This window comes from Miscanthus floridulus, chromosome 12, assembly GCF_019320115.1.
Source record: "Miscanthus floridulus cultivar M001 chromosome 12, ASM1932011v1, whole genome shotgun sequence".
Classification (NCBI taxonomy): domain Eukaryota; kingdom Viridiplantae; phylum Streptophyta; class Magnoliopsida; order Poales; family Poaceae; genus Miscanthus; species Miscanthus floridulus.
In genome coordinates, this window is record NC_089591.1 from 82,042,950 (window position 1) to 82,069,446 (window position 26,497).

Sequence of the window (26,497 nt, forward strand, 5' to 3'; positions counted from 1 at the left end):
AGTTCCAATCAGCCTAGAAGCGTGACGGAGATAGACAAATAGAGAGCAGTGGAACCTTTTGTTTGTTTATTAGTTCCAATCATCAGCCTAGAAGCGTGAGGGAAATAGACAAACATAGAGCAGTGGAACCTTTTGTTTGTTTAGGACCTGTTTGGCACGGCTCCTCCTGAGGGGCTCCTCCAGAGGAGCCGGAGCCGTTTTGGAGGAGCCACAAATTGTGGCTCCTCCAAAACGGCTCCGGCTCCTCTGTTTTTTACTGAAAAACGGCTCATCCAAGAAAACGTTTGGCAGGGCTCCTCTGGAGGAGCCGGAGCCGGAGCCGGAGAGGAGCCCTGCCAAACAGGTCCTTAGTTCCAATCAGCCTAGAAGCTGAAGGAGGATATGGGTGACACGGCAGCACAAGAAACCAAAGAAATCACATGGTGAACGCTGAAGGTATTCTATTTAGACATACCAGAAGCATACCTGCATGTTGCTGCTGGAACTATAGATGATTTAGAATGAAATTGGACTACATATAATGATATAATTACTTAAATGAAGGGGTAAACTATCATAAGTTAATGTTAGACGACATGACACGTTGATATGGACAACTAAATGCATGTTAGTTGATGATACATGCATATCATAATCGCTGACGCTATTGAGCTCTAATTGTATGAGGTGAATGTCGTGATAGAACCTCTAATTATATCTAGAATTACAAGATATTTATATAGGTATAGATGTAGATGTAAGATGACTTTTAAAAAGATTTAGTAGTGATAAAATAATATTTAAAGTTGTGAGACGCTAAAAATAAGGAAAAATTGGCTACGGGACACTCAAAGTGACCCCTCTTTGCTAGCGGACATGCAAAATGGAGCAATTTGCTGATGGACATTGTCGTTGTTATTAAATTTGCTTCTGAACACCGCGACCAATAAAATATTCATTTCTTGCTTTTGCGGAGAGAGAACAGAGGGGAAATGTCCTTTTCGCCCCTGGCTCCTTCTTGTTCCTCTCTCCCTTTCTCTTTTATTTTCCTCAGCTCGCTTGGCTGCGCCGTGGACACGAGGGCCGCCGCGGACTCCAAGAGCAGAGCACAACGCACAACCGGTGCCCAAATCAGGCCGGTGCTGCTGCTGCTACGCATGCGCCGCTGTAGCCTGCTGTCGCACGCCGCCGCTGCCCTGGCTTGGTTGCTCGCGCCACCGCCGCTGTTGCTTGCCTGCTGAGAGCGCTCAACGCTGTAGCTCGCTGTCGCACGCCGTTGCTGCCTAGGCCCGGCTGCTCGCGCTGCCGCCGCCGCATCCGCTGCCTGCTACGCGCCGCCACTGCTCAGGCCCGATTGCTCACGCCGCCGCCGCTGCCCACGTCCGCTTGCCTGCCTACTCGTCCTGCGTGGCTATGACATGGCCGAGCACCAGCACGCGTGCCCGCACGCACCCTACCACGGACCCGGGGCGTCGACATGACGACCGGGTCGTGGCCAAGTGGGGCCGTCGGGGCGCACTCGAGCAGGCGCGGCCACTGGGGCGAGGGGGAGCGTGGCCACCATGGCGCGGACTGCCATGGTGCACACGAGCACGGCCGTCGGGGTGCGGGCAGCCGCGGCTGCCGTGGTTCCAGGTGGGGCGGGACGGGGACGGGGGCCAGGGCTCGGCTCAATTTGGTGTAGGGAGGGGTGGCGTGCTGGCGAGGCCGCCGGTAAGGGCGGGGCGGAGGAGCGTGTGAGGCCGCGGGGGCTTGGCTCGTGGCAGTAGCGGGTCAGGGCATGGGCGACGTGAGGAAGAAAGTGAAGGAAGAAAATGGAAAAGAGAAAGAGACATGGGTATTAAGGACATTTTACCGCTCTTCTCTCTCCTCCAAACCCAAAAATGGATATTTTATTCGCTCTGGTGTCCACCAGCAAATTTGACAAGAAGCAGATTATCTATCAGCAAACTACTCCATTTTACATGTCCAGCAACAAATAGAGGTCACTTTTAGTATCCCGTAGCCAATTTTGCCTAAAAATAATGTTGAGAATTACTTATAATTCTAAAAAGTTAAATACACTCATTAAAATAAATATTTTAGACTTAAATATTTACAACATATGTTTAGAATTACAAGATATGTAGATATAGTTATAGATATTAGAAGATAGAAGATGACTTTTAAAAAGATTCAATAGTAGTAAAATAATATTTGAAGTTAAGAGGCGTTAAAAATAATGTTAGGAACTACTTAAATCTAAAAGGTTAAATACATCGAGTGCCATTTGGATCCCTTTATTTAGAGGAATTGTAATTTACTTAATGGATTATGCTATTTTTGATTGGAATTTGGCATTCCACGGCTTTCCCAAGCTCACAAATAATTCTATCTCAAATTCATAGGGTAGGAGATAGAAATGGATCCTATAGATCACCATGCTATGTTTATACTCTCTAACTTATAACACAATCTTCAACTTGTTTCCCTACAGTAGAAATGCAACATATAAAGTATGTCTCTTGTATGGCTAACAATAATATACATATTCCATGTACAAGCATATTAGTTTAATTAATCTATGAATAAATTATAATTATTTGAATGAATTCAATTTCGAGATCGAAACGGGTCCTAATTAAAATTAATTAAAATAAATATTATAGACTTAAACATTTACAACATATTACAAATATTGTAAATTCTGATAGAACCCTACCGGATTCGATCCTGCTATCTGATAAGTACCAGACAAAAACGATGCTCGCAGAATATGCCTCGTATCGTATCATGTATGTACAGCGTCAACGAAATACGCTTTTACTTAAAGGAAACGCTCCATCCTCCAGGGGAGTGACGACTGACGGCTTGTGCAGTCCCCGCTCGTCCTCCTCCTCGTCAGTCGTCCCTCCCCTCCCCGCGCGCAGATCCCGACGCCCCTTCCCTTGCGCGCGACGCGACGACTCCACGCTCCACAGTCCACACGCCAAGCGAGGGCCGCATCTAGATCCGCGCCGCCGAGCTGACTATTGCAACCCACGCCTTCGTCTCCCCGCGATTCTGGCCCGGGCGCCGTTGCTGCTATTACTACTACAACTACCACGCGGCCGCGAGGACCGCCGCTTCGTCCTCTGCTCGCAGTCGTAGCGGAGGCAGGGGCGTGAGGAGCGGACGGATTGCGATGGCCTCCGCGGGAAGGAATGCGGGCGTCCTCGCGCTCTTCGACGTCGACGGCACTCTCACAGCGCCGCGCAAGGTGCCGCGAGTTCCCCTCTCCTGGATCCGTCTCCTTTTCTCAATCTCAGCCTCCGGTCGCGGTAGCTTGGTACTCGGAGGAGCTCAGTGGCCGATAGGATAGGAGTGGGTTGCAGCTCGAAATTGTCGAGCGCCGCGCTGTTTTGTTTGTTTTTGTGAAATGATCTTGTGCTTCTCTGGGGCAGGTGGTGACGCCAGAGATGCTAGAGTTCATGAAGCAGCTGCGCCAGGTGAGAATTGAGATACTCGCCCTCTTAGTCCTGCTGTATGTGTTCGTTGTATGACGAGAAATTACAGCTTCGTTTTTTATTTATTTTGGGAGCAGCATATGACTGTGGGCGTGGTCGGCGGATCCGATCTTGTGAAGATTACCGAGCAGCTCGGTAAAACAGGTGATGAACATAGGCACTCAAGTTTGGACTTGCTAGGAGTTAGTTGCTCTGTCACTCTGCGTGACCCTGTCATTGCACTGATGATGATGATGATGAACTCTGCAACGTTAGAAGTAATTGGTTTTGCCTTTTTTTTCCCTTTCGTTTTTGCAGTTATTACTGATTATGATTACGTCTTCTCTGAAAACGGCCTGGTTGCACACAAAAATGGCCAACTAATTGGAACTCAAGTAAGTCTCTGGGCACCTTACATAGTTACATACACTGTCTCAACATATATGCATTGGTCAACGTCTCCTGATATTTCATTCTGAATGAAAAATGTTCCACTAGGTATATGCTGAGATTGTCAGAAATTTAGTTTAATAAAGGAATGCCTCTGTTCTTTTCCTTTGTTGACATGCAACACCGACCAAACAAACTGTCATACAAAGTTCTAGTCCAGTAGAATAACGGACTTACAGAGACCCTTTATATATATGCTAAAACCTGTCCTTGTGCACTCTGCAGAGTTTGAAATCATTTGTTGGAGAAGACAAGCTAAAGGTAAGCCTAAATGTGGTGTATTCACGTTCTTGCACTGCTTCTTTTGATAAAATCCTAAGGCCTTGCTGAAGACAATGTGTTTTCTTTCCAGGAATTTATTAACTTCACTCTTCATTACATTGCTGACTTGGATATCCCAATTAAAAGGTCAGTTAATTACCCTGTTCAACAGTTATGATTTGCACTAGCTTGTTAGTCATTACTGACCTTTATAATATTGACTGATTGCTCAGGGGTACGTTCATAGAGTTCCGAAGTGGAATGATTAATGTATCTCCTATAGGAAGAAACTGTAGCCAAGAAGAACGTGATGAATTTGAGAAGTATGATAAGGTGCCTGTTTAGTTCCCAAAATTTTGCAAAATTTTTCAAGATTCCCCATCACATCGAATCTTTGGACGCATGCATGAAGCATTAAATATAAATAAAAAATAAAACTAATTACACAGTTTAGACAAAATTCACGAGACGAATCTTTTAAGCCTAATTAGACTATGATTGGACACTAATTGCCAAATAACAACGAAAGTGATACAGTACCATTTCCCAAAAAATTTCGCCAACTAAACAAGGCCAAGGTATAAATCGTCTACTAAAAGTCAGTACCTTTTCTTAGTCAGAGAGGAGGGAATCAAATCTATGGGACTGAAACGGTTGATTTCCTGCAGGTGCATAACATTCGACCTAAAATGGTGTCAGTGCTTCGTGAAAAGTTTGCACACATGAACCTGACATTTTCTATTGGAGGGCAGATTAGTTTTGATGTGAGTCTCCTAGACTTGTACACGTATGTATTTTCTTGAAATAATTGGAATCATGGTATTTACTACTACCACGCAAAAAATCCAGGTATTTCCCCAAGGTTGGGACAAGACTTACTGCTTGAGATATCTTGAGGAATTTCAAGAAATCCATTTCTTTGGGGATAAGACCTACAAGGTGATATGTCTTCCTTACTGGTGTTTAAATCGTATAAAACTCTTGAATTTTGTTTGTGTGGATATGTAGCTTCTTCTTAGGACCCAAAATAATTTGCGTGTATATTTTTATATTTTTTTGGTTAGTAACCAGCAGCTTAATTCTAACATGGCCTTTATTTTGGTAATTTATCTGACGAATTCTTGTTTTCCATTGAACAGGGTGGCAATGACTATGAGATATTTGAATCTGAAAGAACAGTTGGCCATACAGGTATGCTGGCTGTATGGCAAAGGCTGATATTCTTATGCCTATGAATTTGTAATGTCAGCTAACAAGAATGGACATAGCTTAAAGAGAGACATTTTTAGTTCTCCTTAGAAAATAAAAATAAATAGGAAAAGAAAGCATCAGTGCAAAATCAATACGAGGCTTGCATGAAATTTTGGCCGCAGAATTTAATTTTAATGTTAAATGAGACCTCTTTCATCATCATAGTAGATGCATATTACAAATGCTACTCACTCACCAAGTCACCATTTGTGTCATTCCCATACTAATTCCATATCATTTTGATTTGCAGTTACCAGCCCCAATGACACAGCTCAGCAATGCAGATCTCTCTTCATGTCGAAATGATCTCTAGTTTATTTGCACCATATATTTATTAAGTTCACATTTATTAAGTGATCTTTGACTAAATGCTTTTTGGCATCTTTTTCACGACAACTACATGCATCCATGTTTCCTTCCAAGTCCAAACAGATTGTACTGCTCCATATTTACAATTTTTCAGATTACATGTATACATTGGTGAAAATAAATGAGAATTACCTGTTTCATTTTACCCTGTGTTAATCGAGATGTTCCTTGAGACAGGGGTGATGTAATAAAAGATGATAATTATGCATTGCCGTTGTTAGCTATTGTCTGCAAATTCATGAGAAATTTGGGCGCAAGGTGTCCGAAGGCATCTGCAAGTGCCTTTCCAGCAGCTGCTTCAAATGCTTTGGACGGAACCTAAGCAAGTTGTTTGTATGGGAGCATGCTGAAATTTGTTTTACCGCCTCAAATCCAAGTTGGTTTTTACGATCTTTGACTGAACTATGATACTTCACATAGACCCTCTGTAATGGATTAATGCTGACTGAAATTTTTAACAGCTACTCCCTCTATTTCAAATTATAAGACGTTTTGGCTTTTCTACATACGTAGTTTTTGTTATGCATTTAGATATATACTATGTCTAAATACATAGTAAAAACGATCTAAAAAAGCTAAAATGTTTTATAATTTGGAACGGGGGAAGTAAATTGAAACATTTCCACGAAAAAACACAGGAAAACGTTATGTAGATTTGGAATAACAGTCAAGGGAAAAAACATCCACTACTAGAATATGCGCAACTGAAAATGTTGGGTTGAGTAAAATGCACAGGATACAGTTTCTTCCACGAGGGAAAACTGCATAAGCATAATCTTCTCCAAAACACGCCTATCCGAAGAGCATCCTGCTATGTTATATCAGACTACAGGTAGACATGCATACTATGTTAGACGACTGAACTTCTTTTCTCGCTCCCACTGACAGACATATGCACCTTTGAGCAAGATTGAGGCGGATTCATCACAGTGGCATCTTTCTTGGCGATGGCATGGGGTTCAAAGCCAGGTGGACCAGCCCAACCTTCCGACTGTACCATATGCACCTTCGAGCAAGCTTGAGAAGTATTCATCATACTGACCTCTTTCTTGGCGACAGCCCAAGCTTGAGAAGTATTCATCATAGTGGCATCTTTCTTGGCGACAGCATGGGACTCAAAGCCAGGTGGACCAGCCCAAACATCCAACCGAGAACCATCAGAAGCAGCAGGATTTGACACAGAAGAGCCATCTCTCTCAGCAACTGAACCGACCGGTTCAGGTGCAGACAGGCCTTCCAGCTGAGATGTTTTACCAGCAGCAGTCGCAACAGATTCAGCACCTTGTCCCTGGTGCACGGCCGGTGTGGTGTATGCGGATTCAGCATAATAGTATGGGTTATATGCAGATTGACCATAATAGTATGACCAGTCTGATGTCGGGATTCCAACAGCCATCCTTGAGGGATCAGGGGAAGTGAAGTAGGAGTAGAAATGTGCCATGTAGCTGGCCATGTCACTCTGTTGGACACCTGCTGTTCTAACCGCCAACATATGCCCATCCAATGGGTAACCATTCATGTGAGTGATCGCAGTAGCAGCAGAGTAAGCATCAGCAAATCTGACAAATCCAAATCCCTTGCTGACACCTGTGAACTTATCCACAACTACTTTCGCTTGAGTGATTTGGCCACATGGCAGGAAAAGTTCAATCAACTTATCAGTAGTAACATACGGCGGGAGGTAGCCCACGTATAGATTAGTCATGTCAATTTGTCTGTGCTCATTGCCAGGTGTCTGAGGGGTTTGAGCAAATGTGGCTACATCAGATTCTGCAGGAAGCCCTGCAACTCTCACAACCAGAGTGCTTCCTCCAATCTGGTAACCATCCAATTGATCAATTGCGGCAGCAGCAGATGAAGCATTAGCATACCTGATCATGCCATACCCGACATCAAACTTCTTAGCTTGAACAATTTCTCCATATAGGCAGAAAATCTGCACCAGCTGTTCACAGGTCACAGCTGATGGAACCCTGCCAACATACAGATTAGCCATGTCAATTTCTTTTACAAGTTTGCTACCTGCATTGGCTGGAAGAGGCTCAGATCCCTTGACTACTAGCCTCTTTCCTTCAATCAGGTACCCATCCATGTGCTTGAGAGCCTTCGCTGCTGAGTTTATATTTGCATATAGCACAAGACTGTACTCCGCGTACATCACCACCCTGTCAATCTGACCAAAGGGCATGAAAAGACTAACAATCTTGTCAGCTGGCATGGTCTGTGGAACGTTGGTGACGTACAGTCTACAGTTGTTGATTTCAGGAGAGGCATTTGTTTCTGAGTGTGGTGAATGCTGTGAAACTGAGCTGGATACTGACGGAGAAAGGCCAGCAACTCTGACCGAGATCGTTTCACCTTCAATCAGTGCTCCATTCATCAGTGCAATAGCCTCAGCAGCACAATGAGAATCAGCAAATTTGACAAATCCATATCCCTTGCTTGAATTATTGGATTGTTCCACCACCATTGCATGGGTGATCTTACCAAATGGCAGGAAAAGCTCCACCAACTTGGCTTTGTTCATGGACGAGGGGATGTTACAGACATATAGATTAGACATGTCGATTTCTTTGAGGGTCCTGTTGTTGTCATGTGATTCCACAGGCGAGCTTGATGGTCGTACTCGAACCAATATCTTCCTCCCCTCAACCAGACGTCCATTCAACTCAATAACAGCATGGGCTGCATCGTGTGGGTCAGAGAACTTCACAAAGCCATATCCTTTACTTATACCTGACGTGAAATCCATGGCTACCTTTGCACTAGTTACTTGCCCATAAGGTAGGAAAAGATTGAGCAATTTGTCTGTATTCATGAGCAAGGGAAGGTTTTGGACATACACATTACTCATGTCCACCTCTTTCGTGAGTTGATGGTCAGTCTCTGATACAGCTTGGACAGATGGATTGGATCCTGATGAGGAAACACTAGCCACTCGAACCTCCATCTTCTTCCCCTCAATCAGACATCCATTCAACTGGAAAATAGCATGAGCTGCATGTTGAGGATCAGAGTACCTCACAAAGCCATATCCTTTACTTAACCCCGTGGCATGATCCCTCACTACCTTCACACTGGTTACTTGCCCATAAGGTACAAAAAGATCATGCAACTTGTCTTCATGCAGGAACAAGGGAAGGTTGCAGACATACAAATTACTCATATCCATTTCTTTTGTGGAACCTGATGATGGAGCATCAGCCAGTCTGACCTCTAGCATTCTTCCCTCAACCATGCGTCCATTCATGTGTTTAATAGCTTCAGCAGCAGCACGAGGATCAGAATACTGTACAAAGCCATATCCATTGCTTGAACCAGTGAAGCAATCATCCACAACTCTTGATCTAACAATTCTTCCAAATGGCAGAAATAGCTCAATGAGCTTGTGAGAAGCCAAGGAAGGTGGTAGGTTACCCACAAACAAATTAGTGTCATTCCCTTCTTTCAGTTTGCCCTCATCATGAGCTGAAGAAAATGAGAGCTCTTGTCTCTTACACAGGTGCTTGTCCTGGTCATCAGATTGAACTTTCCTTTTCTCTACGATAGCAGCAGCAAAACTTTCTGTACTGTATGTATAACAAGATACATCAGTAGCAAACTTGACAGATAACCGTTTTTTGAATGGCATAGTTTCCTTTTCTTTGGCCACAGAAACCTCCTTCTGCGCAGAGTTGTTGTGCCTCAACACTTGTTTCAGCTCTTTCTTATTTTGTTCTTGTTTCGAAGGTTGCACATAGTTGGATTTCTTCTCAACAAATTCCCCTTTGTCAGTCATTAGACCATGACATGGCTCCGCCACATACAGATGGTTCCTGCAAGTATTGCGGCCATCAGGCAACAGATTGATGTAATGCTCTGAATGAGATGAGTCAGCCTTGCCACTGCCTTTATCGCTGCAAAGGTCTACTTCAAAAGGTTCCTCATCGCTTGCATCCTTGTTTTCAGGCAGAGCAGTGCCATTGCATTGCTCCACATCTAGCTCATCATCATCGTCATCATAGAATTCAACCTCAAATGGTTCTTCCTCCTCGCTGCCTTCCTCATAACCAGCAGCAGCACTCATCTCATCACTCTGACTCTCCTGCAGCTGACCAGTCAAGCCACTTCTCCCATTCTTGTTCTGAAAATTGGTTCATAGACGAGAATATTGGTTAGCCCCAAAAAGTGGAGGAAATGTATGTCACTGAAGGACACCGATAAAAATAATTAAACAGTGAACAACTGAATATGCAACAGCTCATTGAAAGAAAAACATTGGATTTCAAATGAAACCTTTGGGGTCTACTACTAAGCAGTCTGAACAACTTGGATTGTCAGTTGCGCAATGCCTTCCTCGCAAACTAAAGGTGATCCACATAACTGACTGATCATTTAAATTTCGACTACTGGGACTGAAAGCGACAGCAACATGTTCAGTAACAGCTCATGTAATTGCATTGTTTGCCTTGTTACTAGTTACATAATTTTTTTCCACACCGGTAAAAACTAGTTACATAATTGGATAAACTAATATTGTGATCCAGATGCACTGTCACTCAATCAATACAAAAGTTTAACGCAATCAGCAGAACCATCAAACCTTTGCGCAAATAATCGAACTAAAAGGGTACAGTAACAACAGTAACTTCCAAGGCTCAGCTGCTCCATAGTGCAGAGTCAATAATATCAAATGAGAAGCATATATAATCCAACTAAGTTAACCTCTTTATTAGGGCCATAGCATATGTCTGTGTATTAAAATTTTCCCAAGGACTTTGGTATTCTTTATCCAACACAAACGCTGAAGAAAATTTCTTAAAAGAATGCATGTAACAAGTAAAACAATTTTTTTGTAGGGTTCTTTGTACATGAACATGTTTTACCTTCCCATCCCCTAGTAATTCCAGTGTGCAGTGCTCCTCTAATTTTTCTTTAAAAAAAAGAAAAAAATGCTAACTCAAAACCCTATATAAGACAAAACCACTAAAATCAGAGGCATTGAAACGCAACTATGAATCGCACATTCGCACTAAAAAGGATCACCTAGATGCTACACGAAATTCCTTAATGCTGAACTCTAAACCCACACACGCAAAAAAAAAAAAAAAAAAAGGAAAAGGAAAAAAAAGAAGAAGAGGACATGTAGTAGCGCAGCCAAGTATAGCAGGCAGAAAACCCCACGAGACACGACAGCCAAAAGCAATGCACGGAGGAGAATATCGTACATCAACCACGCGGTTCCTCCCCCACGCAAACGCAACGACGGACGCCAAGAGCAATGAGGGTTTCGGAGACGAGGCAGCGCTGGGAAACAAACCTCCGATTGGAAATGCGAGGTTGCGGGAGCGCGCGATGCAACAGAGAAAAGGCGCTTCGGCTTTGGAGTTGGAGAGTGGGAGCACAGGCGAGCACGAGCAGCAACAAATCCGGAGGAGGAGGAGGTGGTGGTGGCGGCCCGATCGGAGGTTGCGTGCGTGGTGGAGGTGGGGTTGTCCTTCCCCTCTGCTGCCCTGCAATGGCCCAGTGGTGGAGGGAGGAGAGGAGAGCAGGAGAGGTGAGTGGGAGGAGGGAGGGCAGGTGGAAGCAGTTCACATGAATGGCCATTGGCCAGGATGGGAATTTGCCTGCAGGCCCCTTGGCGGAAGCGAAGATGCCAGAGTATCAGGGGCTGAGTTGCAAAACTGCACACCAATCAATCAATCTCTCGTCTTCATTAAGAATGATGACGGGATGTACCCGTCAGGTATCGCCGCAACGTTTTCTTTCTCGCTACGCAGAATTTATCCTGTTCCTGTCTCCGTTAACTGTCTCGGGTATAGATTTTTGTCTATCCCCGTACCCGTCGGGCATCGGTCGGGTAACAGATACCCGACGGGTAGTGCATACCCGATAAACAAGGACACTTGTGGTCGCAGCTTTGCAATCGGAGACGTTTCTTCTTCACCTGGGTATAAGTGTCGAAGTCTCGGAGATGCCGAGGAGAAGGAGCGAGGTTGCGAGGAGGACGAACAGAGGTGGCAGAAAGACTGAACTGAGGAAGTGAGGGGCACGAGCGCTCGTGAGGCAGGCGTGCTTGTGCTGTTGGTGGAGATGGTGAGGAAAAATTGAACTAGGGTTCCTAGAACACATAAACTATATATAATTGTTCAGATTTAGGTTAAAATACCTATGTTGAGTTTCTTTGGGCCTAATACTCGTATGACAGCTCAAATAGTCGGGTTCTCTAATTGGTAATGGGGATGGGTAAACAGGGAACGTTCCCGTACCCGCTATACCCTCGCGCTCGTCGAGATCCATCCCCCCTCTGTCCTCGCTCTGCCCTCGCGCTTCTCATGTCTGTGCTGTCGCCCGCGCCATTGTCCTCGCCCGCACCGTCGCCCTCGCCGCAAGAAATTAGGCCGGGGCGCCAGCGACGAATCTTAACCCTATCTCTTCCGTGCAAGGAGCGCACCGCGCCGTCGTCCTCGTCGCGGGAGATTGGGCCGGGGCGCCTATCCGTGCCGCCACACGTCGCCGACCCCGCCGTGCCCATGCTGTTGCGCCGCCGTCGCAAGGACATCCCCGACCTATGTCGACGCCTCGCCCATCCTCGATCCGCGCCCGACATTCCCTACTTCTAGGATGGAGCGCTAAGAAGAAGAAGGTGCCGCCGTCGCACGCCAGGTGCTCAGGTCTTCGTCGGACCCTTCATCGGCGATGAGCACCCAACAGGTATGCTCACCCTTCTCTTGTCTTTTTGCTGTGCAAGATCGAGCACCCGAACCCTATCGTCATTTATATTTAGATCTGATCTAATTACAAATGTATACATGTATCCCTTTCAAAGATATCAGAGGTACATGTGCATGCTCAATGTCCTTTACTGGATCCGCACCTGTGATTCTATGTGCTTTGATTTAGTGGACTTGAATATGGTCGAAAGAGCTTGCCTGTGCAAAATGATTTGTTGTGTCCGAAGGGGAAATGGAAAACTAAGAAAAATGGCTAGAAAAAATGTGGCAAGTCCATGTTACTTTATAATTGTAATAACCATACGTTATTCTGATATATTAAATATCCTAAAATTCCATTGTTCTTATCCTTTTATTCTTATTTATCTATAGGTGCCCAATTTTAACTAGATTGTGCTGCAATGTCTATGTATATTTGAAACATAAATTCTCATTGTAATAGGGCAGCATCAGGATAGCAATATGTGCAAAGAGACAGTGAGGAGCGAGGAGCCACCTACTGTTACATGAAATATATTGGTGTTTCCTATTTTCTCCTTTTATTATTGGATAGATATTGCTTGTGTGTACTACGAATGAGCTAGATATTACTTGTGTGTACTACGAATGAGCTGACCTGTTTTACATAGTCGACTGTTGCGTTTTAAATAATTCTATATATTGTCAAAGGTCAACTCTTCTGTTTTTGTGTTATTTGTTTCTGTTATCTTGCGACAACATTCTGGGTTTGAAGCTTTGTAAATGATGATCTTACTTGGATACCCCTTCAGGACATCTAAATGGATGATGCAAATTCGAGTTTCTGATGCCCTCATGCCCAAATGATATGTAGATTGTTTAGTTTCCCTTTCCATTTCTAGGATAAATTATTGGTCTGAATAATTGTAATGTCGTTGTTTCTTAAACTCATCCATTGGGATTCGGTTGTAGGACTGATTTATTTCTACTGTTTGATTGTTTGGGCATTATAGAATGATGATGGAACAAAGGTTGAATACAGGCTTTGGAACCCCTTCCATTCCAAGTTGGCTGCTGCTGTGCTTGGTGGCATTGACAACATCTAGATTGTAAGTTGGTTTGCTTATCTTGAATGTGCAAAAGTTCTATTTGCTTTCTTGTAAGTAAGAATCTGTGGCGACGTTATAGCTGACAATTTGTTAACACGTTTAGGCTCCTGGTACTCGGGTGCTGTATCTTGGTGCTGCTTCTGGCACAACTGTTTCTCATGTGTCTGATATTGTAGGACCGGTGAACTCTCTATCACAAAAGTCTCTTACTGATTCTTGGCTTTGTTTAGTCTGTTGTCTTAAGAATTTGGATGCTGTTGTAGAATGGACCGGTCTATACTGTTGAGTTCTCTCATAGGAGTGGAAGAGACCTTGTCAACATGGCAAAGAAGAGGACCAATGTGATCCCCATTATTGAGGATGCCAGGCACCCGGCAAGGTACCGAATGCTGGTTGGCATGGTTGATGTTATCTTCTCTAAGGTAGCAAATTACTTTTTATTGATTATTGATACATGTTTCTTGATAATCTTATTTGCTATGTTTGTCAACTTGGATTCATTATTTGGAACCGGTAATGCCCTTCTATGTTAGAATCTTGAATCATCTTTGTTTTTCACACATTTGTTATTGATCATAAGTTTCATTTTCTGTTTGTTGTCCTCTGGTGCCAACTTTGTTGATTTTCTCAATTTATACGATTCCAACTGTGTATCTGATATTTAGGAATCACCTGCCTTTGCCCCATTTGGACCATTATAGTTTAGAACAGTTTGTTGCTTGATGGGTTTATAATACTAAGTTTTAGTTTTGTTTTTGACATAGAACGATAACATTGGCAGCACTACCTTGATTTGGTCATGCACCTATGCATTGCCTGGTGCTGTTCAATATGTAGTTTGAACGAATCTAGGGATCCATGGTTATATACTTATATACATATGATTTCTCTTAGCTTCGTATTCATACACATACACTAGAAATTTCGCAATGTGAGGCAACCCTTTCTGTTGGGGAAGGGAAATTGTAACACGTGGTTTACAACTTCTAAACGATGCGTGATTGTGTTATCCTACAGGCTAGGATCTTAGCCCTTAATGCTTCATACTTTTTGAAGCATGGTGGCCACTTTGTCATTTCAATTAAGGTACTTTGCAGCTACACAACCAGGAGTTGGTTTTTTCTCATGTTAATTCTGTATCATCAGTTTTAGATACATAATCATGGTCTGCATTGATCTAAACAAGAATAAAATATTTTGCTCAGGCGAATTGTATTGACTCCACCCTGCCCGCTAAGGCCGTGTTTGCTGCTGAAGTGGAGAAGCTCAAGGCGGATCAGTTCAAGCCTGCCGAGCAGGTGACCTTGAAGCCTTACGAGCGTGATCATGCCTATGTTGTGGGTGGCTACAGGATGCCAAAGAAGCAGAAGGCTACCTCTTAGAGCGAAATCGGTGCTTGTCTTGCCTACCAAAGATGCTATGTTGTATTGCGGTGAAAAAAACTTTGAAGTATTAGGGTTTTACTAGGTAGCGTGCCCGTGCGTTGCTACGGTAATAATTTATACTAAAAACACACGGATCGCACGATAAGATAACAATACTGTTAAATTAAATACCAACGTTAAAGTGACATTTAATCCAAAAAATAGAGTTTATGAATTTAACATAGTCACAGAGTGCGCGGCGTCGTAGGCTCATAAACTCTAGAGCTTCTAGAGATTAGGTTGAATCCAACATAAAGCCTCGGAACCCTACATCTTTTCCTGGATGAGCTTCACTTTAGATGTGTCGGTAGCAATATCAACGATATCCAGTCAATAGTCCAAGTCATATGGATCCCCATACAATGGCTCAAACATGTAGATTTTGTTCTCCTTGTACTTGGATACACTTGTTCCACTGAAGCTTTCATTGAAATGTTTAGACACAAACAGTGTCTGATCACCGATGTCGCTCACCCTAGACCACTCCGACGTACGGTCGTGGAGGTTGCACTTGTAGATCGTGCTGTTATAGGTGAAGCTCTGTGTCTCATGGAACATGCTCACCATGGCACCCACAATATGCAGCTCATCGTTTGATTCTAGGTAGCTACGGTGGCAGAGCCCCGCAGGTGGCGATAGCGATGGCAGCAGCGTCGTGGTTGGAGTAGCACCGGCGGCGTTGCTGCTGCAGACGGAGATTTCTCCAGTGCAGTTGATCACCAAGAACTTGTCTTGACAGTGGACGATGGACCCCACGGAGAACTCTAGTTTGATGTCAAGCAGCGTCCATGCACCGTCGACTCCAACCCGGTAGAACGCGACCTCCATGGAGCACCCAAGCATGGCCATGGCCACACACTCACGGGCGGTGGTGTTAGGCGGTGCCAAGAGCATGATCTCACGAAAGAACATGTCCCTCATGTCTTCTAGCTTGATGGCTCTGCCTGCGTCATCTGAGTCCCCATAGCCTTTGGTGGGATGGAGGACCCACTGGCCGTGGACCCTAGACACGTGTTCTGATGAGGACGCCGCTGCGACGTGTTCACCTGCTAGCGGGAGCTCAACGTGGGGGGCACGGGCACCGCCAAATGGATTCAGCAGTGTCACGGACGTCGCCTTGTCCAAGAGCGCTAGCCACCCACACGAGGAGCCACACGCCACCTTGCCATGCACGTCGGGCAGCGTCTTAGACAAGACCTTCTCCGGGACGCAGTAGAAGCCAACACGGTCCGAGTCAGGGTCGAACGGGAGCAGCAGGAGCGGCTCGAAGGTCGCGAATGGGACGGCGGCGCGCCATAGGGAGCAAGCGGATCGGAAGGACGTCGTGTCATGTCCTGATGCGAGACGCTGCCTGATGGACTCGAGGAGATCCCCTGGCAGGCTGAATCTCCTATCAAGGAGAGATAGGGGCCTTCTCTTGGGATTGGGAGGCTGAGCCATGGAAGACAGATGACATTAACTATGGTTCACGCAAGAAACAACAAGCGAGGGCGATGGAACACGTGAGCGTAAAACCAAATGAAAGGAGGAAAAAGTTGTCTCTTTTGCAAATGCAAAGAGGGGAAGTAATTAAATGTAGACAGATTTGGCAAGGTTCTCAGAAATACAAAGATATTCCTTTTGTCTTAATTCTCTTTCCTTCTGTGTTAATTATCTTTCCTTTTGCTCGTTGACATATATGCTAGTGCATGCAAACATACAATGTGTATATGGATAGCACAATAATTTTCTACTTCCTATTTTGTCGTGATTCCTTTATCACATGACAGGCAATATTCAATCAAGGAGATATTGTGGGATCACAGTACTTACTATTTTGCCGTGATTCCTTTATCACATGACAGACAATATTCAATTAAGGAGATGTCGTGGGATCGTAGGCGTAGGCAGACGGACGGACCAAAACAAATGTCGCACCAAAAAATATCCACACTTTGTTCTTTTTAGTTGTAGAAGATATAGCATCTACTATCTTGATAGGCCTGTAGTGATGCTGGTTTAACCGCAACCGTATCGGCTGTGAGGACCTGATGCAGTGTTGCTGGTTTAACAACAGTTTTTTTTATTGATGCTAAACGTTTGAGCGATCAGCTTGGATTTGTTGCCCTTTCGTTTCCTTGTTACGAACTAAGTTATCTTTCCGATATGGGCATAACTTGGGATCCGGGTCGCAATCCTCAGCCTGCTCGAGGATTAAGAGTTGCCACAATGGCTCTTTTTAATCAAGAAGAAGGCACTAAACTCCACTCTAGCCGAGTCGGCGATGGTACTAACATTCGAACTGGAGTCACATAAGCTCTATATAACAAATAATGTGCCACCTTGTTGAAATATCGCGCTCGCAACATCAACAAAGCATAACAATTTTTTTAATTCGGTTCATAAAGTACCTTTACCAATGAAGATTTTTTTTTCAAAAACAAAAAAGTTTGGTAAAACAATTTTCTTAGAAAAGGTAGTAGAGAGAGAGAGAGGGATAGCTCAGAGAAGCTAAACAACAGCTTTATTTTAGAAAAAAATATCAACACCTGTCTAGAAAAACAGTTTTTTGCAAAGGTAGAGCAAAAGCAAAAACTGCCCACCAGCGGTTGTTGGTATTATTCGGCCTCAATCCGGAAAATCAATGGGCCCAACCCGGTAAGGTTGCAAGGAGATGTCGTTCCGTCCGGGTGGGGGTTGAAAGAAAATGTCTCCGCACGCAACGCCAACAATGCCAGCTTGGATTTGGATTGCTTTCCCCACCTCCGTCTCCCTCTCCTCCCAACGACCTCCACGACCGTGACTCCACCGCCTCCCGAGAGCAAGCAACCGTCCCCGTCCCCTCCCTCCTCGCTGGTACGTGCGCCTCCTCTCTGATCCTCCGCACTTGTGTAATCGCTGATCGCAATCTCCGGCAATCACGCTGCTGTAGAAATGAATAGGAAACCAACCAATCGCCTCCTCCAATCATGCCCCCACACATCGATGCTCCCTTCAAATCACTGATCGCGTCCTCTCCCCTGATCCCATCGCTAAAGAAAAATGGATTACCTTCAAGAAAAATGCAAAGCCTAATGTCCAAATGGTCTCAGAGATAACTGTGGAGGCTATTTGCTTCTCTATATATTCAGACTAATCTATCTGAGTTCACTATATCTTCTTTCCACAACCTAGCAGCCTGTTGCTGCCTCTACGTACTTCCTGCGACTCTGCAAACTTGCTATATGCCTGTGTTTTTACGGTCGTGTATACATACCTAGATTTCAAAGACCCAGTTAGACTACACAATTCGATGAAACTCAACTTTTCAGCTTAACTGCTCTATTTGTGGGGAAGTTGAATAGAATACCAAAGTCCCTTTTTGCTAAACCGTAGCATACTCGCATTCTTCGCCATGTAGTAGTTGCTAGCGGGGAACTTTTTGTTCAGTGAGAACTTTCAAACCGCTATATGCTTGTGTTTTTTGGTTGTGCATACATACCTAGGTTTCAAAGAACTAGTTAGACTACACAATTTCATGGAGCTCAACTTTTCAGCTGAAATGCTCTATTTGCGGGGAAGCTGAATAGAATAGCAAAGCCCCTTTTTGTTAAAACCTACCATGTAATAACTAAGTCTTCTTTGTTTCATGCCAATCTTGCTCCTTTTTCCAAGATTATTGCAATGCATATTATACTAAATATTTTTCTTTGGCAGGTTTATCAACAAAATTAGAGCTACTCTCAAGCCCTATACTAAAAGAGCACGCCATGTATATGGACAGTTTCTTGAGACAACTGCTACATATCATCAGCAGGTATTTGTTGTTTTCTTTTCCCATCTACCTTTGTGAACAATTTTTGGGTCAGATATACTAAAAGGCACAACATGTATTTATTCGTTCACCGGTATAAACACTATCATCCATGATCGCTAAAAGGCACGCTATGATTTGTTCGTTGTCAGGTATAGACACTATGATTTATCACCGCTGAACCTTGCTGTATATCTACAAACTATTTGTGTGCTCTGTTTCCAATCATGACTGCTATTAATCTTAAGAAAGCAATTAGTAAATATAAATGTCAGTGCAATGAATTTTGAATAATCGGGGTTTCTTGATTTTTTAAATCATACAGTTAGACTCAATATAGATTTCGATCACCACTCCCTCGTTATTGTAATTTCTTGTTTTCTTTTGGGTGGCCAAACGATTTTACCATGTACCATGGCTTCATAGAAATTTTTGCAACCTTATAGATTATAGAAGGGCATTGAGATTTTAGAATCTCAGCTTAATTATTCCATAACACAATGTGATCTATGCTTATTCAATTTCTGCTTCTGTTATTTGTTTTTATCAGTCTTCCAAATCACAACGATAGTTCAGTTATACATAGTGATGATAGCAACAGAAGATACTTTTTAGTGATGTTGTTCTATAAAATCTTTGAGAGAAAGATGCATCACCATCCTGCACCAAACAAACTCGAATGCATGTGCCGCTAGCCCGCTACCAAGACTCAGGCATATTCCTTACCGATTTGCATTACCAAACATTATATTACACTTCACAAAGAAAATACTATTAACACACTCAATTCTCCTCACAGATTGATCCACCAGTGACAACTGATCATCCATGGACATAGATGCTCACAGCGACATCGCGGCCAAGCTTAGCGTCCCCGCCTACTTCTTCTTCCCCTCCGGGGCCAGCGACCTCGCCGTGTTCCTCAACCTTCCCTACTACTACCCCACCGTGCCGTCGTTCCGGGAGGACTACGCTCGTGCGCTGCTTCCCGGGCATGCCGCCGATCCGCGCCGTGGATATGTTGCAGTCGATCCACGACAAGGAGAGCGACGCGACCAAGGTCCGGCTCTACCAGTTCAAGCGCATGGCGGAGGGGAGGGGCATGTTGGTCAACAGCTTCGATTGGCTGGAGCCCTGGAGTTGCTCTTAGTGAAGGTTAATTTCACAAACTTTGCTTTTTGATTAAATGTTAGTTTAATGTCTTACAGTATTGTTATCTTATTGTGTGATCCGTATGTTTTTAATATAAAAGTTTAGTTGTCCCGTAGCGACCACGGACACGCTACCAGTCTTAACTCAAACGACTCAACAATTTTTATAAAACCCTCATGCACTTTTCATAAAACTAAAAGCTCGGCAGCCTTTCGTTTCAAAAAGAAAGCTTGGCAGCCTTTCGTTTTTTTTTTAAAAAAGCTTGGCAGCCTTGTAAATTGCAGCGTTGCACGAACAAGGAAACTCCGTCTTCTGTACAAGAAGATATGGAAATATTCTTTCTACTTTTAGAAGAGAAAAGTTCTATGACCACTAATATAACTTTCGCAAGGGGCTAAACTGAAATAATATGCAACTTTTTTCCTTTGCAAAAAAATACGAAGCGTAAAATCCATCTCCACAAGGGTCCCAGCTGATAATTTCACAAGGGTGCTCGTCGTGATGGCCACCGGCGGCGGCACCAGCGAGACGGCCGTCGGCGCCGGCGAGGAGAACGCGATCCCCACACGCAGGTTCTTCCTGGCGCTGCACGTGGGCGCCGGCTTCCACGCGCCGGCGAACGAGAAGGCGTACCGCAGGGCCATGAAGCGCGCCTGCCTCGCCGCTGCGGCCATTCTTCGCGAGGTCCGGTCACTGAACTCTTACCACCCGCTCTCCCCCTCCTGTTCCTTGTTGTCATGGCTTGGTCGTGGCGCCTGGATTTTAGCCGCTGATTGGAATTGTCGAGTGCGTAGGGTTTAATTGGGATTGGGAATTTGGGACACACTATCCATTTCCGTTAGGGAGACGTGGTGCATTATAAACTGAGCCGACCATGGCCTGCTTGTTCTCAGTTCTGTAAATATTGTGGTTTATAGGTGACTGATTTTATTACTGTAGCTTCATGTTGTTGTTGTTGTTTACTAAAGGATAGCTTCAGGTTGTGCTGGACCATTGACCTCACACTACGATGTGATATTTTGATCATGTGGAAATGTAATCTTCAGATCCGTCCATGTAGATTTTCAGTAGTGGATTCCTGATGATGTTTTATACATTTCCAGTAGTGGATTCCTGATATTGTTTTGTACATTTTCCAGGGCAGTGGCACAAGCTTGGATGCTGTTGCAGCTGCCATTCAAGTTTTGGAGGTTAGTATTATTACGCTCTATGATTTCCTATAGTTTTACTCTTGTAGTACCTATGTATAATTAATCTTGAAAACATTAGGATCAAGATATAGATTGTGCAAATAAATGAAACAAGTAAGTGATACATGTTGTTTCAGATTTCAAAATGTTTTTCCTAATATTTGCATGCTATAGTTTAACTACAGTAAAGGTTTAGTGGTCTATTCTGGGAAAATGGTTGCTTGTTCTAAGCTAAAGGTATCTGAATCTGTTTATTCTCATATCTGACTAACTAGGATGATCCCGTCACAAATGCTGGCCGGGGTTCAAATTTGACTGAGAGTGGTCATGTGGAATGCGATGCGAGCATCATGGATGGAAGTTCTGGTTCTTTTGGAGCTGTTGGAGCTATTCGAGGTACTTGTAATTTGAAGCATGGAAGTGATAACTAAGTAGTATGAATGAAAATTAGTGCTAAATGCTACTCCCTCCATTCCAAATTATAAGTCGCTTTGACTTTTTTTATTCATCCATTTTGCTACGTATCTAGACGTTATATCTAGATGCATTGCAAAATAGATGTACCAAAAAAGTTAAAGCGACTTATAATTTGGAACGGAGGGAGTAATATGTTTGTCCTGTGAACTTTGACTGCAGCTCTGACCTTATTTTCTGTTCCTTGTAGATCAGATGTAAAGAATCCAATCCAAGTCGCTTTGCACTTGGCAAAGGAACAAATGGCAGGATCGTCATTGCTTGGTCGGATACCCCCGATGTAATCATGAAAACCGAGTACCTTCTCCACTTTTTGCCTGTTTTTCCCCTGTAAATTTTTGCCCATCTGTTTTGTTCACTTGTGCCACTCAACTAACTGAATAGACATGTTCTTCAAAGTTGCATGATTTGAATCTCATCTTGTAATGCAAGCTATTGCTTTATCCGTTGAATTGAACCAGTTACATACAAAGTTCCCTTTACAGTTTTGTCTCAGGATGCAATCTGATCGATGCACAATATATTCAACACTCATTTATGTTGATTTTATTAATTTACTACTAACCTATCACCCATCTTAGCTCCATATCTAAATACTGAACTATTCCTTGTTATAGGTTTCTGGTTGGTGAAGGAGCATATCAATGGGCAAAATCTAAAGGAATGGACCTAGTTGAATCTGCATCGGGGGCTAATAATGTGAGTCCCTTCTTGTTTTTTGTTGTCTAAACTAATCATTCATTCCTGATTGGTGGAATATTTATATTCTCAAACAGTGGTTGGTGACTGAGAATGCAAGAGCGCAGTGGGTGAAATACACATCATTGCTTGTTAATACCAAGAAATTATTAGAGCATAACACTGGTCCTGCTTCAGAACATTCAGTACAGTTGAAAGCACCAGGTTACCTCCATGTTTACTTGCTACTTATTTTATTCGGGTTACACTTTAAAGTTTTATTAATCTGTATGATATTTTATTCAAACTTCCACCTTGTGTAAGTTGAAATATCATCTGAATATATAACTTTATTTCCATAGCATAATGATATTGAATGACTGTTGGGTAGTTTAAGAACTTGGCCCTACATTGTACTTCTGTTTTGTTAGTTGCCAAATTCTATTCTGCTAGGTATTTACTTTTTTTTTCATTATCTCCTAATTACATTTTGTCTCCAGCAATATTCAAGCCGTTCTTCTTGAAATATAATTTTGACTGGTTTGTTGTGAACCAGTCATGTTACACACTGGTTCTACTGCATTTCACAAGGTCTGTTAAATGATTTTGTATATACAATTGTCATATTTTCCATAAACACAATGTCCAACAGATATCAGCATTTAATCAGCACAGTGGTTGGTCTGAGTTCAGTTGGACACTTAGTAATTATCCATTTATAACATATTATGCACTACTTTCATTTGGACCTGTGGTATGATATCAGCACTGAAAATATTTATGTCACCACCCAATTTTTAGTTACTCTACTGAGAGTCTCGGCAATGTGGTACTAATGTTACATTCTTGCACTTGTTTTCTGCTATGGTAGCAATTGTGATTTTTGAACTATATTTTCAGCTAATAAAAGGCTTCCTGCTCCACCTGTCCATCTGACCTGTGTCAAATTCATTGTAGGAACTGAATCTGAGAATATTTCTGATGTAAAGAAGATATTGACAGAGTCATTCATGGAAGACAATACAGATTGCGTAATGGATACTGTTGGTGTTATTTGTGTAGATAGCTACGGAAATGTAGCATCAGGTGCATCTAGTGGTGGTATTGCCCTGAAGGTCTGTTGGTCATTGTTCTAATCAGTTCTTGTTCAAAGTTTCTAATAAATGGTTGCCCCTTGAAAATGCTCCTTTTGTTTTTAGTTTATTTACACTTTTGGATTAGTAAGTATGGTTGTCATGAACTTTGTGTTACTCTCTAGCAGTAGCAAAAACCTCTCATTGTACTGTTGGTGCTAAGAAAAGCAGACTGATGTCATAGCACTTGGCAGGTAGATGGCCGGGTTGGGTTGGCAGCTATGTTTGGCTCTGGGTGCTGGGCTTCTTCCAAAGGACCCTTTGGTACACCATTCGTAGTTGCTTGTTGTGCAACTGGAGCTGGAGAACACTTGATTAGAGGATTTGCTGCCCGTGAATGTTGCATCTCATCATCATTGTATGATCATTTCTTTTTCTTTTGTCCTTTCCTTTCCTTTTTTCTTTTTTACATTATTTTCCAGCAAATATCCCCTTATGTAAGTGTAAGTCTGAATATATATGTATATATTGTCAGGTCACAATCTGGTCCTGCTTCTGCATGCACTAAAGTTCTGCGCTCTGTGGTTCAAAGCAGCAGCAAGATGTCTCATGACACAGGCGCTGGGTTGTTGCTAGTTCAGGCTGATGTTCTAAAGGTGAGTAGTTGCAATCCCATCTGCTTAGGTCTTGGATGGGTAAGCCCCTCCACTGTGAGCTGAACCATGAATCTTTTCGTAGGGAGGGGATTTGTCTGAACTGGAAGCCGCTGAGCTGGTTGCTGCCTATTCGTCGCCATCATTTGGTGTTGGTTATTTCGGAAGCAATATGAATAATCCTAAGGTAGTACTACGTGCTTTACACTCTTTATTATGTGGAGATTGTTGTTATTTTGTCTATTTGGATCAATGATTCTATGCACCTTTGTGTTTTGCAGGTTCTGATGCTTAAAACACCAGAAGGTCCATCCAAAACGGTCAACCAGTTCGCTACCTGCGTCAAGTTTGATAGAGAATCATCTGAACAATGACGACGACCCAGGCCATGCAAAAGCACTTGTAGTAACATTTTACATCATGAATCCTTTGAACAGTATTTTTTGGATTGTTTGAACAACATTTGAATTTGTAGGAAATTCGAGAAGAAACCATAATTTTTTAGGTGAAAACTATCATTTTTTACAGAGAAAAAATAAACATAAATAGAAAGGATTTGATGGAAAAACGACAGCATGCAATTCAGCTAGTAGCGCTGCCGAAGCCTGTGAATACGTCTACGCCCCACTTTGGAAAAAAGTTCCTTTCACCTCTGACTATCGTCCAAGCGCAACGTTTCCATCTCAAGATGTACATGTTTGTTAAAATGTACATTTATGTTAAAAGTACATGCATGTTATGATATGCATATACATGTGTTTATGTCCGTACTATAATTGAAAAAAAACAAGCAATTTGTCTTTCTCAATTCTCAAAATCATTTAAATTAAGAGCATCTCCAAGAGTTTCCTAAATCTCTTCCTAATCCTTGTTTTTAGCAAGATAAGAAAAAACCCCTCTCCAACAACTCTTAATCCATCCTCCTAATCTTTTAGAACTTGACATAAATCATCCCGTTCCGCGTAAAGTTACGCGCTTCCGAATCGCGCGTATCTTGTCTCCCCCGTGCGTGTTTGTCGGCTAATCTAAAAGTGGAAGGGCGTGGAAAGACTAAAGAGTAGAAAAGGGTTCCTGACGTAAATATACAAGAGAGAAAGAATATATAAAAGGGGGTTAAGATAATTTAGAAATAGTATAGGATTTTCTGATGTAAATTTGTCTTCTATTTTTTAGGAGTGGATTATTAGAAACTCTTGGAGATGACCTTCTTTATTCCTTCCGATACTTTTTTTGGAGTTGTAAAACTTCATGTTTTTAAGAAGAAAATATTATATACTCTTGGAGATACTCTAACCTTATATTCTGGTTAGAAATGGTTTTTAAGACTCTTTACCATTTTTAGTTAAAAATCAAACCAATAGAAATTTGATAAGATCATCTCCGAGAGACTCTATATCCTTACTAAATGTTAGGAATATCGATAAAGATACAATTAAGACGTCCGGATGGATGGACGTCTCCCACCTCTCACTCCCGCATGCTCCGTTCGCTACTAGAAAAATTCTATCCCTCACTTCCTCCTCCCCACCCTTATCCATTATGCGCTCGCGCCCTGCCCCACACTAACGCACGGTCATGGCTGAAGGCAAATGAAACCCATGAAACATCATATCTACTTCAAACATCTAGATGAAGCACATGAAAGATCAGATCTACTTTAAACATTCAGATTAAAGTAGATCTGATGTTGCAGCTAGTGTTTCATGTGCATGTTTCGTGTGTTTCAGATGCAACACCCGATCTACTTTTGATATATCCGGATGCAACACTTGCAACACTGACGTACAGGCACGGGATGCAGGTGCACGGGGGGAGACAGAGTGCAGCAGCGGGCGTCCGTCCGAACATCCGGGCACTAGCACTGCCGTAAAGATTTTGGTAAAAAACTACCCTCCAACGGCTTCTCTAAATAGTTATCCAAATATAGCTATCTTCTATTTTGGATTTTTCGCTAACAAAAAATAGAAGACGAGAATGGTTCTTTAGATTGCGCACGAGATATAGAAAAAACTATTGGAGAATGAAAAAATATAGAAAGCGATTTTTATTCAAATGACTCTCCAAATGATGATTTAGAGACTGAGATTTATAAATGCTCTAAGGTTTTTAAATCACAAAATGTATCGTCAAACTTATGAAAATTTCGAGAAAAATCTTATAGTAGATTAGGACGCTAGAAAACCGAGTAAAATATTTATAGCTCATAAAATTATCTCTAGAAGCTTTGAAATATTATATTTAGTTCTAGAAAATTGAAAAAGGATCTAGAAAATTCATAAAACATTCTAATAAACGTGTAAACAGGTTACAGTGCTCAAGGTGATCTATGACTTTGTAGCTCACAACTTATTTTTTTGTTTGAAGCCATCTTGGTGATGAAATAATGGATATGATGTTTGAATCTGCATTTGTGAATAAGAACATTATTATATTTATTACATCAAGATGGCTCCAAATAAAAAAATGCACACTACAGTTAATTGTAAACATATTTAAAACATTCTCTAACATAATATAATCAGACAAG

At 42.7% G+C, this 26,497-nt stretch overlaps 4 protein-coding genes, 1 non-coding gene and 1 pseudogene across 6 annotated transcripts; 4 read left to right on the forward strand and 2 right to left on the reverse strand.

The window, feature by feature from the left end:
- Positions 1–2,805: 2,805 nt before the first annotated feature.
- Positions 2,806–5,982, forward strand: LOC136496715 (phosphomannomutase). The gene is made up of 11 exons (XM_066492464.1): positions 2,806–3,217; positions 3,402–3,446; positions 3,542–3,608; positions 3,762–3,838; positions 4,119–4,154; positions 4,246–4,301; positions 4,388–4,487; positions 4,823–4,918; positions 5,004–5,093; positions 5,294–5,345; positions 5,656–5,982. The coding sequence occupies exons 1-11, from the start codon at positions 3,143–3,145 to the stop codon at positions 5,709–5,711; spliced, it is 750 nt and encodes a 249-aa protein (XP_066348561.1). The 5' UTR covers positions 2,806–3,142; the 3' UTR covers positions 5,712–5,982.
- A 427-nt stretch (positions 5,983–6,409) lies between these two features.
- Positions 6,410–11,203, reverse strand: LOC136497681 (uncharacterized). Of its 2 annotated transcripts, none has more exons than XM_066493530.1 (2): positions 11,074–11,203; positions 6,410–9,897 (listed from the first exon to the last, which is right to left on the reverse strand). In XM_066493530.1, exon 2 carries the CDS (start codon positions 9,838–9,840, stop codon positions 6,625–6,627), a length of 3,216 nt encoding a protein of 1,071 aa, XP_066349627.1. In that variant the 5' UTR covers positions 9,841–9,897; positions 11,074–11,203; the 3' UTR covers positions 6,410–6,624. The 2 variants fall into 2 exon arrangements, with proteins under 2 accessions (XP_066349627.1, XP_066349628.1); XM_066493531.1 differs by having other exon boundaries at positions 10,982–11,112.
- Positions 11,204–12,452: 1,249 nt separating this feature from the next.
- On the forward strand, positions 12,453–14,936 carry LOC136496246 (rRNA 2'-O-methyltransferase fibrillarin 2-like; annotated as a pseudogene).
- Positions 13,223–13,297, forward strand: LOC136498754 (small nucleolar RNA snoR60). The gene has a single exon (XR_010769755.1). It is a non-coding gene; the product is annotated as a small nucleolar RNA snoR60 (small nucleolar RNA).
- A 372-nt stretch (positions 14,937–15,308) lies between the features above and the next one.
- Positions 15,309–16,418, reverse strand: LOC136496247 (uncharacterized). Its single transcript, XM_066491914.1, has one exon. It carries the CDS (start codon positions 16,416–16,418, stop codon positions 15,309–15,311), a length of 1,110 nt encoding a protein of 369 aa, XP_066348011.1.
- Positions 16,419–20,361: 3,943 nt separating this feature from the next.
- On the forward strand, positions 20,362–24,596 carry LOC136497662 (putative threonine aspartase). The gene is made up of 11 exons (XM_066493506.1): positions 20,362–20,586; positions 21,042–21,092; positions 21,368–21,488; positions 21,762–21,846; positions 22,184–22,265; positions 22,343–22,469; positions 23,202–23,359; positions 23,572–23,735; positions 23,853–23,973; positions 24,056–24,157; positions 24,252–24,596. Exons 1-11 carry the CDS (start codon positions 20,404–20,406, stop codon positions 24,342–24,344), a joined length of 1,287 nt encoding a protein of 428 aa, XP_066349603.1. The 5' UTR covers positions 20,362–20,403; the 3' UTR covers positions 24,345–24,596.
- The last annotated feature ends 1,901 nt before the right edge of the window (positions 24,597–26,497 follow it).

What these genes read in the sequence shown, in the direction of transcription:
- LOC136496715 (XM_066492464.1), top strand. Translation starts at nt 3,143, where the DNA reads ATGGCCTCCGCGGGAAGGAATGCGGGCGTCCTCGCGCTCTTCGACGTC. An exon ending in GCCAACTAATTGGAACTCAA is followed by an intron (nt 3,839 to 4,118) that starts GTAAGTCTCTGG and finishes TGCACTCTGCAG; the next exon opens with AGTTTGAAATCATTTGTTGG. An exon ending in GAGGGCAGATTAGTTTTGAT is followed by an intron (nt 4,919 to 5,003) that starts GTGAGTCTCCTA and finishes CAAAAAATCCAG; the next exon opens with GTATTTCCCCAAGGTTGGGA.
- LOC136497681 (XM_066493530.1), bottom strand. Translation starts at nt 9,840, where the DNA reads ATGAGTGCTGCTGCTGGTTATGAGGAAGGCAGCGAGGAGGAAGAACCA.
- LOC136496247 (XM_066491914.1), bottom strand. Translation starts at nt 16,418, where the DNA reads ATGGCTCAGCCTCCCAATCCCAAGAGAAGGCCCCTATCTCTCCTTGAT.
- LOC136497662 (XM_066493506.1), top strand. Translation starts at nt 20,404, where the DNA reads ATGGCCACCGGCGGCGGCACCAGCGAGACGGCCGTCGGCGCCGGCGAG. An exon ending in CTGCCATTCAAGTTTTGGAG is followed by an intron (nt 21,093 to 21,367) that starts GTTAGTATTATT and finishes CTGACTAACTAG; the next exon opens with GATGATCCCGTCACAAATGC. An exon ending in TTCAGGCTGATGTTCTAAAG is followed by an intron (nt 23,974 to 24,055) that starts GTGAGTAGTTGC and finishes ATCTTTTCGTAG; the next exon opens with GGAGGGGATTTGTCTGAACT.